This window comes from Aythya ferina (assembly GCF_964211825.1).
Source record: "Aythya ferina genome assembly, chromosome: 30".
Classification (NCBI taxonomy): Eukaryota; Metazoa; Chordata; class Aves; order Anseriformes; family Anatidae; genus Aythya; species Aythya ferina.
This window is the reverse complement of record NC_140327.1, coordinates 2,218,965-2,233,735: the sequence shown is the minus strand read 5'-3', so window position 1 is coordinate 2,233,735 and position 14,771 is coordinate 2,218,965. Positions and strand designations below refer to the sequence as shown.

The 14,771-nt window shown below is 63.0% G+C and overlaps 2 protein-coding genes and 1 long non-coding RNA gene across 3 annotated transcripts; 2 read left to right on the top strand and 1 right to left on the bottom strand.

Annotated features, from left to right (window-relative positions):
- The first annotated feature begins 3,404 nt into the window (after positions 1-3,404).
- Positions 3,405-5,654, top strand: LOC311425445 (uncharacterized protein). The gene is made up of 3 exons (XM_084501313.1): positions 3,405-4,449; positions 4,602-4,696; positions 5,470-5,654. Exons 1-3 carry the CDS (start codon positions 3,420-3,422, stop codon positions 5,524-5,526), a joined length of 1,182 nt encoding a protein of 393 aa, XP_084357439.1. The 5' UTR covers positions 3,405-3,419; the 3' UTR covers positions 5,527-5,654.
- Positions 5,655-5,759: 105 nt separating this feature from the next.
- LOC311425439 (uncharacterized protein) lies at positions 5,760-8,941 on the top strand (the record flags this gene model as incomplete). The annotated part of the gene is made up of 4 exons (XM_084501309.1): positions 5,760-5,791; positions 6,508-6,633; positions 7,228-8,202; positions 8,464-8,941. The coding sequence occupies 4 exons, from the start codon at positions 5,760-5,762 to the stop codon at positions 8,525-8,527; spliced, it is 1,197 nt and encodes a 398-aa protein (XP_084357435.1). The 3' UTR covers positions 8,528-8,941.
- Positions 8,942-9,859: 918 nt separating this feature from the next.
- Positions 9,860-11,831, bottom strand: LOC311425450. Its single transcript, XR_014686334.1, has 2 exons — positions 11,605-11,831; positions 9,860-10,706 (listed from the first exon to the last, which is right to left on the bottom strand). It is a non-coding gene; the product is annotated as an uncharacterized lncRNA (long non-coding RNA).
- Between the last annotated feature and the right edge of the window lie 2,940 nt (positions 11,832-14,771).

Here is a 14,771-nt window from a genome sequence, read left to right as displayed (position 1 = left end):
TCCCAGTGCCCCCCCTCTGCCCCCCCCCTCGCTGTAGGATCTGGTTCAGCGTCCCCCAGGCGCCGCCGGCCCCAAAATAGCAGCGGGGCCGGGCAGGGGCTGCCGGGAGCCGCTGGCACCGCCCCCCCCCCCCCAAAAAAAACCCCCCCGGGACCCCAAAACGGCTCCGGGACCCTAAAGAGGGACCCCGAAAGTGGGAGCGGATCCGCAGCGGGCTGGGGGACCCCAAAAGGGGCTGCGGGACCCCAAAAGGGGGAGCAGGACCCCCCCAAAAGGGCTGAGGGACCCCTAAAAGGGGGTGAAGAACCCCAAAAGGGGACCCCAAAAGTACTGGGGGACCCCAAAAGGGGCTGAGGGACCCCAAAAGTTGGAGCAGGACCCCAAAAGGCACTGAAGGACCCCAAAAGAGGCTGAAGAACACTGAAAGTGGGACCAGGACCCCAAAAGGGGCTGAAGAACCCCAAAAGGGGCTGAAGGAGCTGAAAAGGGGCTGAAGGACCCCAAAAGGGGCTGAAGGAGCTGAAAAGGGGCTGAAGGACCCCAAAAGGGGCTGAGGAACCCCAAAAGTGGGAGCTGGACCCCAAAAGGGGCCGAAGAACCCAAAAAGGGACTGAAAAACCCCAAAAGTGGGTCCAGGGCCCCAAAAGGGGCTGAAGAACCCCCAAAGGGGCTTTTGGCACCCCAAAACTGGCCGTGGCACCCCAAAAGCAGGACCAGGACCCCCAATAAAGGACCAGGACCCCGAAACGGATTCTGAAGGTGCTTGGGGCACCCCAAAACCGGCTCCGGGACCCCAAACCTGGATATTTTGCCCCAAAAGCAGCAGCTCCGGCGCTGATGTTGTGACCTGGACCCCAAAAGCAGCTCCAGGACCCCAAAACCCGCAGCAGGACCCCGAAACCACCCCGGGGATGTTGTAGACCTGCAGCAGGACCCCAAAAGCAGCAGCAGGACCCCCAAATCCTAACAGGATCCTAAAAAAATTCAGCACCGGGACCCGAAATCCTGATCTTGGACCCCAAAATCGGCCTCGGGACCCCGAAATCGGCCTCGGGACCCCAAAAGCAGCCCTCAGGGCTTCAGGTATACCCCGGAACCCCACCGCGTGTCCCCCTCCTGTCCTTGTCCCCCCCAAATCCCATCCCCTCCCGACCCTATTAGGGTCCCCCTGTCCCTCCTGTGTCCCCCCTGACCCTATTGGGGTCCCCCTGTCCCTATTGGGGTCCCCCCCTCAACCCCGTGTCTCCCCCAACCCTTTTGGGGTCCCCCTGACCCTATTGGGGTCCCCCTGTCCCCGTGTCCCCCCCCATCCCTATTGGGGTCCCCCTGTCCCTAATGGGGTCCCTGTGTCCCCCCCATCCCTATTGGGGTCCCCCTGTCCCTATTGGGGTCCCCCCTCATCCCCGTGTCCCCCCCAACCCTTTTGGGGTCCCCCTGACCCTTTTGGGGTCCCCCCGACCCTTTTAGGCTCCCCCCGACCCTATTGGGGTCCCCCTGACCCTTTTAGGGTCCCCGTGCCCCGCTGACTCCCCCCTCCCCCTCTGTCCTCCCCAGGTCCCCACCCCATGGCCGAGGGGGGCTCGCACCCCGGGGACGTCACCGCCGGCCCCGCAGCGCGTCCCCACCCCCCTTGGGGACAACCCGGGGGGGTCCCCGAAGGGGACGGGGCCACCCCCGGTGTCCCCACTGTCACCGTCACCCCCTGGGCCGGTGGCATCACCATCACTGTCACCGCCGCGCCGGACATCGGGGACGTTGGGGACATTGGGGACGTTGGGGACATCGGGGACGTTGGGGACATCGGGGACATTGGGGACATCGGGGACGTTGAGGGCGTTGGGGACATTGGGGACGTTGGGGACATCAAGGACATCGGGGATGTTGGGGACATTGGGGTCGTTGAGGACGTTGGGGACATCAAGGATGTTGGGGACGTTGGGGGTGTTGGGGACATTGGGGACGTTGGGGACATCAAAAACGTTGGGGACATCGGGGACATTGGGGTCATTGGGGGCATTGGGGACATCAAGGACATTGGGGACGTTGGGGACGTTGGGGACATCGGGGGTGTTGGGGACATTGGGGACATTAGGGTCATTGGGGACGTTGGGGACATTGGGGACATTAGGGTCATTGGGGACGTTGGGGACATTGGGGACATCAAGGACATCAAAGACATTGGGGACGTTGGGGGCGTTGGGGACGTTGGGGACGTTGGGGACATCAAAGACATTGGGGTCATTGGGGTCATTGGGGGCGTTGAGAACGTTGGGGACATTGGGGGTGTTGGGGACATTGGGGACATCAAAGACATGGGGGACATTGGGGACATCAGGGATGTTGGGGACATTGGGGTCATTGGGGACATCAAGGGCATTAGGGACGTTGGGGACATCGGGGGCGTTGGGGACATTGGGGACGGGGACAGCGGTGTCCCCAAAGTGGGCGAGGACAATGGGGACGTTCCTGGGGACACTGGGGACGTTGGGGACATCGGGGACAAGGATTTTGGGGACGGAGACGTCCTGAACCTAAGGGACCTTGGGGACAAGGATGTTGGGGACAAGGACATCGGGGACAAGGGCATTGGGGTCAAGGGCGTTGGGGACAAGGACATCCCCGCTCCAGGGGACACCAGGGCCAGGAGTGTCCCCATCCCAGGGGACATTGGGGACAAGGACATTGGGGACATGGAGGTGGTGGCCCTAAGGGACGTTGGGGACAGGGACATTGGGGTCAAGGGCATTGGGGTCAAGGGCATTGGGGTCAAGGGCATTGGGGTCAAGGGCGTTGGGGTCAAGGGTGTTGGGGACGTTGGGGACAGGGATGTCACTGCCCCAAGGGATGCTGGGGACAATGGGGACAGGGACAATAGGGTTGGGGACAATGGGGACATTGGGGTCAAGGACGTTGGGGTCAAGGACATTGGGGTCAAGGACGTTGGGGACATCGGGGTTGGGGACATCGGGGTTGGGGACATTGGGGTTGGGGACATTGGGGTCAAAGATGTTGGGGACGTTGGGGTTGGGGACATCGGGGACATTGGGGACGTTGGGGACATCGGGGTCAGGGACAATGGGGTTGGGGACAATGGGGACATTGGGGTCAAGGACATTGGGGACATTGGGGTTGGGGACGTTGGGGACATCGGGGTCACGGGGCCGCGCGCCGCCGGTGGCATCACCATCACGGTGACAGCGCCCCCGGCGGAGGACGAGGACGTCCCCGGCGATGACGTCACTGCTGACGTCACCGCTGCTGACGTCACCGCTGCTGACGTCACCGGTGATGTCATCGAGGGCGGGGGCGGCCCCTCCGCTGTCCCCGTGGTGGCCGGAGGTGACGTCACTTCCGTGGTGGCCGGGGGTGACGTCAGCGCTGACGTCACCAGCGGAGGTGACCTCACCGGTGACGTCATCATGGGAAGTGACGTCATCGGCGGGGACATCTTTGGGGGTGACGTCATCCCTGGAAGTGATGACGTCATCCCAGGAAGTAATGACGTCATCCCAGGCAGTGATGACGTCATCCCTGGAAGCAACGACGTGATTGGCGGAGATGTCTTTGGGGGTGACGTCATCCCCGGAAGCGATGACGTCATCCCAGGAAGCGATGACGTCATTTCCCGGGACGTCTTTGGGGGTGACGTCATCCCCGGAAGTGACCTCACCCACGACGTCATCGGTGGGGACATCTTTGGGGGTGATGACGTCACTTCCTCCCGTCCTGGGGAGGAGCTGGCCGGTGACGTCATACCCGGAAATGACCTCACTGATGACATCATCAGCAGGGCCCTTCCCTCCCCCCCCAGGGACGTCCGTGCTGATGACGTCATCGCTGCTGACGTCATTGCCAGCGGTGACCTCAGCGATGACGTCATCGCCAAGGATGACATCATGGATGACGTCACTTCCTGCCTGCCGGGAGGGGCGCCTGGCCAGGAGGTTAAACCGGATGTTGACCTCGCTGATGACGTCACCGGGGCGAATGACGTCACTTCCTTTTTCCCCGAGGACACCGCCGGAGGCGGCGCTGCCTGGGATGACGTCATTGATGACGTCATGCCCGACGATGACGTCACTTCCTTCACCCCGGGGGGTGACATCGCTCTGCAGGGTGACGGCACGGATGAGGTCACGTGGGGGGCGGAGCTTGGTGACGTCACAGGCGTCGACGTCACCTCTTCCCCCCCGGGAGCTCCCATTGGCCGGGACGTGGATGACGTCATCCGTGACGTCATCAGCGCGGAGGATGACGTCACGCGTGACGTCACAGCGGGGGATGACGTCGCGGGTGACGTCACGGGTGACGTCAGCGCCGGGGAGGAGCCAACCACAGCCGCCCTCAAGGAACCGGGCCGCCAGGGCGATGACGTCACCGATGACATCACCGATGACGTCACCGATGACGTCACCAGAGAGGGGCGGGGCCACCGAGGCGAGGCTCCAGGTAAGCCCAAAGGGGGGGGGGGGGGGGGGGGGGCCTTTTGGGGGGCGTGGCCTTTAAGGGGCGTGGCCTATCCGGGTGTGGCCACTATGGGCGTGGCCTAGGGGGTGTGGGCGTGGCCTAGCGTTGACCACGCCCCCCTCCCCCCCATTAAGGCGCCCCCCAGACGCCCCCCCCCGGCTGCCCCCTGGCCTTCCTCGCCCTCCTCTGCCTCCTCCTCGCCCTCCTCCTCCTCGCCGGGGTCTTCGCGGTAAGGGGGGGGCCACGGGGGGGGGATTTTTTTTGGGGGGGGGTCCTTGGGGGGGGTCTTTTTTGGGGGGGGGTCTTTTGGGGGGGTCCTTTTTTGGGGGGGTCTTTTGGGGGGGGTCTTTTTTTGGGGTAGGGTCCTGGGGGGGTCTTTGGGGGGGGTCTCTTGGGGGGGTCCTTTTTGGGGGGGGTCTTTTGGGGAGGGGTTCTGGGGGGGGCTTTTTGGGGGGGTCTTTTTTTGGGGGGGGTCTTGGGGAGGTTCTTTTTTTGGGGGGGTCTTTTGGGGGGGGTCTTTTTTTGGGGGGGGGCCTTGGGGGGGTCTTTTGGGGGGGGAGCCTTTGGGGATGGGTCCTTGGGGGGGGTCTTTTTTTGGGGGGTCTTTTTTGGGGGGGGTCTATTTTTGGGGGGAGGGTCCTCGGGGGGGGCTTTTTTGGGGGGGTCCTTGGGGAGGGTCCTTTTGGGGGGGTCCCTGGGTGGGGTCTATTTTGGGGGGGGTCTTTGAGGGGGGGGGCTTTTTGGGGAGGGGGTCCATGGGGTTGTTTTTTTTTGGGGGGGGGGGTCCTGGACCCTTTTGGGGGGGGTCCTGGGCACTTTTGGGGGTGGCCCTGACCCATTTTGGGGGGGGGGCACAAGTTGGAAATCCCAATTTTTTTTGGGGTGGGGGCCACGGGGGGGCCCTGGGCTCTTTGTGGGGGGGGTCCCCAAGGTGGGGGGGGGTCCCAAGGGGGGGGGGGGGGGTCACCACCCCCCCTGTGCCCCCCCCCCCATCCCCCCCAGGCCGTGCACTACGTCAAGGTCTTCGTCATCAGCTCCGCCGCCTTCCCCGTCCCCTGAGCCCCCCCCCAAATTGCCACTTGGGGGGGGGGGGACACACAGGGGACAGAGGGGACACCAAGGGGACAAGGGACACCCCCCCTGACCCCCCCCACCCCCAAAAATTTAAATAAATCAGCTCGGAAATGTGCCCCCCCCCCCCCCCTTTTTTTGTGTCCCTTTGTTGGGGGGGGGTCACGCTTGGTGGCCCCCGGCCTGCCCGGGCTTGTGTCCCCCCCCCCCGGGTTGGGGACATGGGGACAAAAGCCCCATTGTTGTCCCCGGGGTGGCCATGGGGACAAGGGGGGGGTGTGGGGGGGGTGGGGGAGGGGGAACTGGGGGAAACTGGGGGGTACTGGGGGGAACTGGGGGGTGGGGGGGGCGGTGGGGGGGGCGTTGGGGACATTATGGGGGGGTTGGGGACATTATGGGGGGGTTGGGGACATTGGGGACACTGAGGGATTGGGGACATTGGGGGGGGTTTGGGGACATTGGGGACACTGGGGGACACTGGGGGGGGGTTGGGGACATTGGGGGGGGTTGGGGACATTGGGGACACTGAGGGGTTGGGGACACTGGGGGACATCCAAAATTTTGGGGACACTGGGGAGGATTTGGGGACACCAAAGATCTTGGGGACATTGGGGACACTGAAGGATTGGGGACACTGGGGACACTGGGGGGGGTCTGGGGACACTGGGGAGGTTTTGGGGACATTGGGGACGATTTGGGGACACTGGGGGACTCCAAGGAGCTTGGGGACATTGGGGAGGGTTTGGGGACACTGGGGGACATCAAAAATTTTGGGGACATTGGGGAGGATTTGGGGACACCAAGGGGGTTGGGGACACTGGGGACACTGGGGGACACTGGGGAGGGTTTGGGGACACCGGGGGGGGTTGGGGACAATGGGGGGGGGAGGTGGCAGCAGGGCCATTGTCCCCAGACCTGGCAAAGGTCCCCCCCCTGTCCCCACCCCCCCCCCCCCGTGTCCCCTCCCAGGGGACGTCCCCGTCCCCTTCCTATAAAGGGGGGGGCGCTGGGGGGGGGGGTGACACGCAGGTGGCACCATGGGGGTGACGGGGACACGAGCGGTGGCCTTGGGGACGCTGCTGCTGCTGCTGGGGGGTGAGGGGACGGGGGGGGCGTTGGGGACATTGGGGGGGCATTGGGGACATTGGGGACATGGGGGGGACATGGGGGGATATAGGGGGATATAGGGGGACATTGGGGACATTGGGGACATTGGGGACATGGGGGGGAAATGGGGGGATGGGGGGACATGGGGGGGACATTGGGGGGATATTGGGGACATTTGGGGACATTGGGGGGACACTGGGGACACTGGGGGGGTGTGGGGGACATTGGGGACATTGGGGACATGGGGACATGGGGGGACATGGGGTGACATTGGGGACACTAGGGGGACATTGGGGGGGACATTGGGGACATGGGGGACATTGGGGGGCACACGGGGGACATTGGGGGGACATTGGGGACATGGGGGGGATATAGAGGATGGGGGGGACATTGGGGACATTGGGGGACACTGGGGGGACATTGGGGGATATAGGGGACATTTGGGGACATTTGGGGACATGGGGGGACACAGGGGCCACGTGGCACAGAGCAGCCACGGGGACACAAAGGGACTTGTCCCCATGTCCCCCCCCTGTCCCCATGTCCCCATGTCCCCCCCCGTCCCCATGTCCCCCCCCACAGCCTCGTCCGAGCGCGTCCCCCCCGGTGTCCCCGTCCCTGTCCCCAAACAGCCTTGGGGACAGGCGCTGGCCTCGCTGCTCCGCCTGCTGCTCCCGGGGACAGCCGGGACCCCAAAAGCGCCCCCGGCTTTGGGGACAGCGGGGACACCCCCCAGCTCGGGGACCGTGCCCCAAATCCCGGGGACGGGACCCCAAAATTTGGGGAAAGGACCCCAAAATTTGGGGACGGGTCCCCAAGGTTTAGGGACGCGTCCCCAAAGCCCAGGGACGGGTCCCCAAGTATTGGGGTCGTGGCCCCAAGGTTTGGGGTGGTGGCCCCAAGGTTTGGGGACGCGTCCCCAAGGACCCCAAGGACCCGGGATGGGTCCCCAAGATTTGGGGACACGGCCCCAGGGGTTGGGGACAGGTCCCCAAGGTTTGGGGACACGTCCCCAAGGTTTGGGGTCACGTCCCCAAGGACTTGGGATGGGTCCCCAACTTTTGGGGTCGTGGCTCCAAGGGCTGAGGATGTGGCCCCAAGGGTTGGGGACACGTCCCCAAGGGTTGGGGACGCGTCCCCAAGATTTAGGGTCGCATCCCCAAGGTTTGGGGACACTTCCCCAAGATTTAGGGTCGCGTCCCCAAGATTTGGGGACACTTCCCCAAGATTTAGGGTCGCGTCCCCAAGGTTTGGGGACACTTCCCCAAGATTTAGGGTCGCGTCCCCAAGGTTTGGGGACACTTCCCCAAGATTTGGGGTCGCGTCCCCAAGGACCCCAAGGACCGGGGATGTGGCCCCAAAGAGCGGGGCCGGGTCCCCGAGGCCGTCCCCAAGGTTTGGGGACATTTCCCCGAAGATTGGGGACGTGGTCCCGGGGTTTGGGGCCACGGCCCCAAAATTTGGGGCCGCGACCCCGCTGCCGGGGGTGCCCCAGGAGCACCGGGAGGAGCTGGAGCCAGGAGGACCTTGGGGACATCGGGGACAGCGGCAGCCCCGGTATGGGGACAATGGGGTCGTGGGGGGACAACGGGGTCGTTTGGGGACAATAGGGACGTTTGGGGACAATGGGGACATTTGGGGACAATGGGGACGTTTGGGGACAATGGGGACTTTTGGGGACAATGGGGTCGTTTGGGGTCAATGGGGACATTTGGGGACAATGGGGACATTTGGGGACAATGGGGACGTTTGGGGACAATGGGGACTTTTGGGGACAATGGGGTCACGGCCCCGTCCCTCACCGTGTCCCCTCTGCAGGTTGGGGACACTCGGAGGAGCTCCTGGACCTGTCGTAGGGACGGCCCCAAAACCGTGGCCCTAAAACCGTGTCCCCGTGTCCCCATCCCAATGTCCCCAACCCCATGTCCCCAAACTTGTGTCCCCAACCCTGTGGTGTCCCCGTGTCCCCATCCCAATGTCCCCAACCCCATGTCCCCAACCCCATGGTGTCCCCACGGCCCCAAACCCGTGTCCCCAAATCCGTGGTGGCCCCGTGTCCCCAACCCCATGTCCCTGTCCCCATCCTGTCCCCATGTCCCCAACCCCGTGTCCCTGTCCCCATCCCAATGTCCCCATCCCAATGTCCCCAACCCCATGTCCCCAACCCCGTGGTGGCCCCGTGACCCCAAACCCGTGTCCCCAAATCCGTGGTGGCCCCATGTCCCCATCCCAATGTCCCTGTCCCCATCCCAGTGTCCCCATCCCAGTGTCCCCAGTAAAGGTGGAAGCAGTGTCACCCCTTTGTCCCCGTTGTCACCAGCGCCACGTCCCGGCCATCCCGACCCCAAAACAGCCCCGGGAGTGGGATCGGGGGAAAAACTTTATTTGGGGACGGGGACAGGGACCGGGGGATCTTCTTGGGGTCGTTTATAGGATCGGAGCGGCGGTGGCTCTTCTTAGGGTCATCTGTAGGACCGGGGTGGTGGCGGCTCTTCTTGGGGACGTTTGTAGGGTCAGGGAGGTCGTGGGTCTTCATGGGGACATTTATGGGGTCGGGGTGGTCGTGGGTCTTCTTAGGGCCATTTATAGGATCAGGGAGGTCGTAGCTCTTCTTAGGGTCATTTATAGGATCAGGGAGGTCGTAGCTCTTTGTAGGGTCATTTATAGGATCAGGGGGGTCGTGGCTCTTTGTAGGGTCATTTATAGGATCAGGGAGGTCGTGGCTCTTCTTAGGGCCATTTATAGGATCAGGGTGGCCGTGGCTCTTCTTAGGGTCATTTATAGGATCAGGGGGGTCGTGGCTCTTTGTAGGGTCATTTATGGGATCGGGGAGGTCGTGGGTCTTCATGGGGACATTTATAGGATCGGGGAGGTCGTGGGTCTTCTTAGGGTCATTTATGGGATCAGTGAGGTCGTGGCTCTTCTTAGGGTCATTTATGGGATCAGGGAGGTTGTGACTCTTCTTAGGGACATTTATGGGATCGGTGAGGTTGTAGCTCTTTATGGGGACATTTATGGGACCAGGGAGGTCGTGGGTCTTCTTAGGGTCATTTATGGGATCAGGGATCTTGTAGCTCTTCTTAGGGACATCTGGGTGGTGGTGGCTCTTCATGGGGCCATTTATAGGATCAGGGAAGTCGTGGGTCTTCTTAGGGTCATTTATGGGATCGGGGAGGTTGTGGCTCTTCTTAGGGTCATTTATGGGATCAGAGAGGTCATAGCTCTTCATGAGGACATTTGTAGGATCATTTAGGTCCTGGGTCTTCATGGGGTCATTTGTGGGATCAGGAAGGTCGTGGCTCTTCTTAGGGCCATTTATAGGATCAGGGAGGTCATGGGTCTTCATGGGGACATTTATAGGATCGGGGAGGTCGTGGCTCTTCATGGGGTCGTTTATAGGATCAGGGTGGTCGTGGCTCTTTGTAGGGTCATTTATGGGATCGGGGAGGTTGTGGCTCTTCTTAGGGCCATTTATAGGATCAGGGTGGTCGTGGCTCTTTGTAGGGCCATTTATAGGATCAGGGAGGTTGTAGCTCTTCATGGGGACATTTGTAGGATCATTTAGGTCGTGGGTCTTCATGGGGTAGTTTATAGGATCAGGGAGGTCGTGGCTCTTCTTAGGGTCATTTATGGGATCAGGGATCTTGTAGCTCTTCTTAGGGACATCTGGATGGTGGTGGCTCTTCATGGGGACATTTATGGGATCAGGGTGGCCGTGGCTCTTTGTAGGGTCATTTATGGGATCGGGGAGGTCGTGGGTCTTCATGGGGTCATTTATAGGATCGGGGAGGTCGTGGCTCTTCTTAGGGTCATTTATAGGATCGGGGCTCCCTGGGGCAGCTCAGGGTCGCCCCCCCCGGGTCTCCTCGCGGTTGGGGGGGGGCTTGGCCTTGTCCCCATTGTTGTCCCCATTGTTGTCCCCATTGTTGTCCCCGTTGTCCACCCAGGCGGGCAGGGGGGGCCACGGGGCCACGGGGATGCCAGGGTCCTCGGGGCCGGGGGGGGCTTCGGAGGGGGGGGGCCGCGGCTGGGGGGGGGGCGCGGGGGGGCGCTCGGCCATGCTGGGGGGGGGGGGGGAAAGGGGGAGGTCAGGGGGGGTCTGGGGTGCACTGGAGCCCCCCCAGTTCCTCCCAGTGCCTCCCAGTTACCCCCAGTGCCCCCCCCAGTTCCTCCCAGTGCCCCCCAGTTTCACCCAGTGCCTCCCAGTTCCACCCAGTGCTCCCCCAGTGCCACCCAGTGACCCCCAGTTCCCCTCATTTTCTCCCAGTGCCCCCCCCAGTTTCACCCAGTGCCTCCCCAGTGTCACCAGTGCCCCCCAGTTTCACCCAGTGACCCCCCCAGTTCCCCCCAGTGCCCCCCCAGTTCCACCCAGTGCCCCCCCAGTTCCCCCCAGTGCCCCCCAGTTTCACCCAGTGATCCCCAGTTCCCCTCCAGTGCCCTCCCAGTTCCCCCCAGTACCCCCTAATGTCACCCAGTGCCCCCCAGCGTCACCCAGTGACCCCCCAGTTCCCCCCAGTGCCCTCCCAGTTCCCCCCAGTGCCCTCCCAGTTCTCTCCAGTGCCCTCCCAGTTCTCCCCAGGGCCACCCAGTGCCTCCCAGTGCCCCTCATTTTCCCCCAGTGCCCCTCCCAGTTTCGCCCAGTGCCCCCCAGTTCCCCCCAGTGCCCCTCATTTTCCCCCAGTGCCCCTCCCAGTTTCGCCCAGTGCCCCCCAGTTCCCCCCAGTGCCCCTCCCAGTTTCATCCAGTGCCCTCCCAGCTCACCCAGTGCCCTCCCAGTTCTCCCCAGTATCACCCAGTGACCCCCAGCTCCCCCCAGTGCCTCCCAGTTCCCCTCAATGCCCCCCAGTGCCCCCCAGCGTCACCCAGTGCCCCCCCAGTTCCCCCCAGTGCCCTCCCAGTTCTCCCCAGTGCCCTCCCAGTTCCCCCCAGTGCTCTCTCCCCCCGGCCCAGCGGCCATACCTTGGGTCAGCAGCAGCACTGGGAGCACTGGGAACGGCACTGGGAGCGGCACTGGGAGCACTGGGAGCACTGGGCTCTTATAGGTGCCCCCGGGGCTGGGTGGGGTCAGGGTGGGGGTGGCGGGGGCCACCCCCACCCTTGGGTGCCCCCCCCCAATTTTCCCCCTGGGTGCGGCCCCGCCAGCTCAGCCGGTCCTGGGGACGTGGCAGCTGAGTCAGGGCCCCTATAGGTCCTGCCCCTATAGGTCCTGACCCTATAAGCCCTGCCCCTATACGCCCTGACCCTATAGGTCCTGCCCCTATACGTCCCGCCCCTATATGTCATGCCCCTATAAGCCCTGCCCCTATACATCCTGCCCCTATACGTCCTTCCCCTATAGGTCCTGACCCTATAAGCCCTGCCCCTATAGGTCCTGACCCTATACGTCCCGCCCCTATATGTCATGCCCCTATAAGCCCTGCCCCTATACATCCTGCCCCTATAGGTCCTTCCCCTATAGGTCCTGACCCTATAAGCCCTGCCCCTATATGTCATGCCCCTATACGTCATGTCCCTATACGTCCTGACCCTATAAGCCCTGCCCCTATACGTCCTGCCCCTATAGGTCCTGACCCTATATGTCCCGCCCCTATAAGCCCTGCCCCTATACGTCCCGCCCCTATACGCTCAGCCCCATACGTCCTGCCCCTATAAGCCCTGCCCCTATACGTCCTGCCCCTATACATCCTGCCCCTATAGGTCCTGCCCCTATACGCCCTGCCCCTATACGCCCCTTCACTTATAGCCCAGTCCCAATAGCATCCCCTATAGCCTGGTCCCTATAGCCTCCCCTATAGCCCAGCCCCTATATCCTCCCCTATATCTTGTTCCCTATAGCCCAGCCCCTATAGCTCATCCCCTACAGCCTCCCCTATAGCCTAGCCCTTATAGCTTGTCCCCTATAGCCCGGCCCCTATACCCTCCCCTATATCTTGTCCCCTATACCTCGTCCCCTATAGCTCATCCCCTATATCCCAACCCCTATATCTCACCCCCTATAGCCCATCCCCTATATCTCAGCCCCTATACCTCGTCCCCTATATCTTGTCCCCTATATCTCATCCCCTATAACTCACCCCCTATAGCCCATCCCCTATATCTTGTCCCCTATACCTCGTCCCCTATAACTCACCCCCTATATCTTGTCCCCTATAGCCCATCCCCTATATCTCATCCCCTATATCTCATCCCCTATATCTCATCCCCTATATCTCATCCCCTATATCTCGTCCCCTATATCTCATCCCCTATATCTCGTCCCCTATAGCCCAACCCCTATAGCCCATCCCCTATATCTCGTCCCCTATACCCCATCCCCTATACCCCATCCCCTATAGCCCATCCCCTACACCCCATCCCCTATATCCTCCCCCCAGCACCCCATAGCCCCCCACCCCACAGCACTCACACACCCCCTTTTGGGGGGGGGGGATCCAAACCATTTATTGAGCCGGGCCCCCCCCAACCCCAAAATTTGCCCCCCCAACCCCAAAATTTGCCCTCCCCTTTATTGGGGGGGGGGGGTTCAGGGGGGGCTGGGGGTGGGGGCCAGGAGCTGTCGGATTTCGGGGAGCAGCTCCAGGAGGGGTTCGGGGGCGACCCCCCCCCGGCGCCGGGGGGTTTGTAGGGCCGCCGCCAGGCGCCCCAAAGCCTCCATCACGCGGCCTTCGGCCTCATCCTCATCATCATCCTCCTCCTCCTCCTCCAGCACCGGCGCCGGGGTGGTGATGGGAGCACTGGTGGGGGTACTGGTGGGGGTACTGGGGGTACTGGGGGCACTGGGGGGGGTGGTGGGGGGCAGGCTGCGGGCACTGGCACCTGGGGACAAGGGGACGGAGGTGGGGACGGGGACCCCCGGGGTCCCCAAGCCCCCCGACCCCATTTGGGGTCCCCATCCCCTTGTCCCCAGCCCATCCCAGTTTAGGGATGGTCCCAGTTCCCCCAGTTCCCACCCCATCCCAGTTTGGGGACCCAGCTGTCCCCATCCCAGTTTAGGGCCAGGTCCCAGTCTCCCCCATCCCATCCCAGTTTGGGGACCCTGGCTGTCCCCGTCCCAGTTCCCCCCATCCCCATCCCATCCCAGTTTAGGGCCAGGTCCCAGTTTCCCCCCATTCCATCCCAGTTTGGGGACCTGTCCCCATCCCAGTTTAGGGCCAGGTCCCAGTTCTCCCCATTCCCACCCCATCCCAGTTTGGGGACCTGTCCCCATCCCAGTTTAGGGCCAGATCCCAGTTTCCCCCATCCCATCCCAGTTTGGGGACCTGTCCCCATCCCAGTTTAGGGCCAGGTCCCAGTTTCCCCCATCCCATCCCAGTTTGGGGACCCAGCTGTCCCCATCCCAGTTTAGGGCCAGATCCCAGTTCTCCCAGTTTAGGGCCAGACCAGTTTGGGGACCGGACTGGGAGGGCACCTACCGAGCCGGCCGGGCCCCAGCAGGGCGAGCAGACAGAGCAGGATGCCGAGGGGCCTGGGAGCACCCATGGGTGCTGCTGGGGAGCACTGGGAGCACTGGGAGCACTGGGAGCACTGGTTTTAAGGGCGGACGGGAGGTGCCCCCCCCACGCCCCTGTTTTCGGCCCAGCCCGGGTGCGGCCGCCCACGGCAGGGTGGGGACTGGGTGGCACTGGGATGGAACTGGTCCCGGTCCCGAGGGCCCTACTGGGGCCCTACTGGGCCATACTGGGTCATACTGGTCCCTTTGGGGCTCCTACTGGTCCCCATAGGGCCATACTGGTCTCTGTAGGGCTCCTACTGGTCACAATGGGGTCATACTGGGCCCTATGGGGCTCTTACTGGTCCCTATGGGGCCATACTGGTCTCTGTAGGGCTCCTACTGGTGGTTTTGGGGTTCCTACTGGTCCCTATAGGGCTCCTACTGGTTAAAATGGGGCTCTTACTGGTCCCTATGGGGCCATACTGGTCCTTTTGGGGATCGTACTGGTCTCTGTGGGGCTCCTACTGGTCCCTATAGGGCTCCTACTGGTCCCCACAGGGCCATACTGGTCTCTGTAGGGCTCCTACTGGTCCCTATAGGGCTTCTACTGGTCACAATGGGGCTCCTACTGGTCCCTATAGGGCCATACTGGTCTCTCTAGGGCTTCTACTGGTCCCTATGGGGCCATACTGGT

What these genes read in the sequence shown, in the direction of transcription:
- LOC311425445 (XM_084501313.1), top strand. Translation starts at nt 3,420, where the DNA reads ATGGGAAGTGACGTCATCGGCGGGGACATCTTTGGGGGTGACGTCATC. An exon ending in CCACCGAGGCGAGGCTCCAG is followed by an intron (nt 4,450 to 4,601) that starts GTAAGCCCAAAG and finishes CCCCCCATTAAG; the next exon opens with GCGCCCCCCAGACGCCCCCC. An exon ending in TCCTCGCCGGGGTCTTCGCG is followed by an intron (nt 4,697 to 5,469) that starts GTAAGGGGGGGG and finishes CATCCCCCCCAG; the next exon opens with GCCGTGCACTACGTCAAGGT.